At 45.4% G+C, this 2,831-nt stretch overlaps 1 protein-coding gene across 1 annotated transcript in view; it reads right to left on the minus strand.

Moving 5' to 3' along the window:
• Positions 1-2,831, minus strand: part of LOC116701388 (chromodomain-helicase-DNA-binding protein 4-like) — a gene marked incomplete in the record, with an annotated part of 79,261 nt that overhangs the window by 12,611 nt on the left and 63,819 nt on the right. The window contains 4 exon segments of the mRNA XM_032535062.1: positions 732-865; positions 989-1,080; positions 1,581-1,670; positions 2,463-2,640. Coding sequence (XP_032390953.1) covers positions 732-865; positions 989-1,080; positions 1,581-1,670; positions 2,463-2,640 — 494 coding nt within the window.

The following is a 2,831-nucleotide window of genomic DNA, read 5'->3' on the forward strand; positions in this document are numbered from 1 at the left end:
ATGTGGATATGTGTGTATATTGTTTTGCATTATGGTGTGACTGGGTGCATGAGTGATAAATGGTGCCTATGTTGATATATGTGGTATATGTGTGATCGTGTGGTAATATGTGTGTATCTGGGTGAGGTGTGATATATTAGTGTGTGCTAGTGTGTATATATAGATGGTGAATATCGATGTGGTAGTGATATACTGTGTGTATATTGTCGTGATATATAGTAGTGCGTGGTCAACCGTCGATAGGTTTGTAAATGTGTGAATATACGATGTGTGCGATGTGGTAGAGATATGGGGGATCATGTGTTTGACTATCTGTGTGGAATATAGTTTTAGAAATGCACCAGGTTGTGATGCGGATGATAATCATCGTGGTGTGATATATGGTTCACCCGTGTGCGCATGTGGTTGCAGTCTGGGATTATGTAAATCAAATGAAGGAACCCTGAGTCGGACGCCAGGCCGAGCAATTAGATGCCCCCGCCAGCGACATGGTGGTGATGATGATAGTAGGCACAGTAGTACAGTATATTAGCAATAGTTGTGATGAACAATGTGTGATATATGTGTGTATATGCGTTTGTTGTGTTATGATTGTCTTGCTACTGGATGCCTAAAATTTCCATTTTGGAAGAATACAGTATCTCAATATCCATCCATCTATCCATCCATCTATCTGCTTATTTACAGAGTTAGACGGTTCATATTTTGTGGGGAAGTGCAGCGTTTCTTACTTGAACTCTTTCTCAGATTTCCCTCGCAGGTCTCGGACCAGCCACTGGGTGGTGAAGGCGTCTTGGGGGGGCATCCCATAACGCATCACTGCATTCAGGAAGGCCTTCCTCTGCCGGGAGTTGAAACCCAACACCTGGGGAAAAGGGAAAAACCAGATCGGGCTTTATTTCTCAAAAAAAAAAAACATACTTCTGAACCGTGGGAATCCACCGCAGTACAAAATACAACACAAAAAAACAGTCGTGCCGCCGCTCACCTCGATGTTGCCTCCCACTCTGGCCAGCAGGGGGGGCAGCGGCTTGTCTTTGTCGTTCCTCAGGCCCTTCCTGTTCGGCCGGCGGGAGTTGGCTGCGGAGAGGGAAACAGACGTGGGGGTTATACAGACAACCCTCTGCAAGCAGGTCGTAGTGCTGCATTAATATTTCTATATTATGTATCTAAACATGTAACACATCTGGTCCGCTTTAACTGTTTGTGCGTTTATTGTATTTGCTGTTTAGTTCTTCTTCTACTTAAGTTCTTTTGTGTGTTTTAGGAGCATCCAAAGACGAGTGAGGGACACTATGTTCCCACACACACACACACACACACACACACACACACACACACACACACACACACACACACACACACACACACACACACACACACACACACACACACACACACACACACACACACACACACACACACACACACACACACACACACACACACACACACACACACACCTCTCTCAACTGTCACTGCGATACATTCAGACGCCGATAATCACTCTTTTACAAACATTAGCTTAACACCAATATTGTTCTTTACCTTTACAGACAAACACAAATAATGGCTCTTACCTTCTGTCCGCTCGTCAAAGTCCTCGTCTCCCTCCTCGGACGCCACCGAGTAATCCGATTGGCCGTCGGACTGGTCATCCTGCCAATCAGCTGGGAGACAAAAACACATTTTTTTTTAAAAAACGCAGTCCAATCAGACACCAAGACTACTGAAATCTATTCACGATTAAGGGACCAGTATGCTTTACCAGAAGTGAGAGGATAACCCGACCCTGACGTTAACAGAGCTCCGTCTGTCTGTCTGTCTCTCCATGTGTCTGTCTGTCTATCCATGTGTCTGTCTGTCTGTCCATGTGTCTGTCTGTCTGTCCATGTGTCTGTCTGTCTGTCTGTCTGTCCATGTGTCTGTCTGTCTGTCTGTCTGTCTGTCCATGTGTCTGTCTGTCTGTCTGTCTATCCATGTGTCTGTCTGTCTATCCATGTGTCTGTCTGTCTATCCATGTGTCTGTCCATGTCTGTCCATGTGTCTGTCTGTCCATGTGTCTGTCTGTCCATGTGTCTGTCTGTCCATGTGTCTGTCTGTCCATGTGTCTGTCTGTCCATGTGTCTGTCTGTCCATGTGTCTGTCTGTCCATGTGTCTGTCTGTCCATGTGTCTGTCTGTCCATGTGTCTGTCTGTCTGTCTGATTTCAGGCACTGAATGCCTTCTTTACTTATTTTGGGACTGGATATTGTCAGATTTAAAAGTTTAGACAGTTACGTCTTGCTTTGAATTCATCGATTGTCAAAATAGTGCCTGGTAGGCGCTTGTTTTAATAGTTAATTAGGCTAATCTTCGGAGCTCTACTTGTGACAAAGCATTTTGAAATCACTTGTATATATTTTTTTTAAAAATCTGAATGCTACTAGTAAAAAAAAGCTAAAGATTACCTCTGTCCTTACCTCTGTCTTCCTGAGAGCCGTCGTTGTAGTTGACCTGCTTGCGGATGCGCTTGCCTTTGCCCAGGTTGCGGGCCAGGTCCTCCTGCTGCTGCTCGTAGTGGTGACGCAGCAGCTTCTCCCAGTAGTCCGGATCCACGCTCTCCTCCTGCTTGATGATCTCCCGCTGCACCTCCTCCTCCTGCGCGACAAGGAGAAAAAGACGCAGACGCGTGGAAAGAGTTGGAAGAGCGGGTGAAGACCGGAAGCACGACTGGGATCGGGCCAAGTTTCCGACATCAACCCTTGTGTTGTCTTCCCGTCAACCAATCTAATTTCCTGACTTTTTTTTTTTCATGTTTTAAATGTATTGGGTCCTTTTTTTTTTTTTTT

The sequence above is a fragment of the Etheostoma spectabile genome, chromosome 14, assembly GCF_008692095.1.
Source record: "Etheostoma spectabile isolate EspeVRDwgs_2016 chromosome 14, UIUC_Espe_1.0, whole genome shotgun sequence".
Taxonomy (NCBI): Eukaryota; Metazoa; Chordata; class Actinopteri; order Perciformes; family Percidae; genus Etheostoma; species Etheostoma spectabile.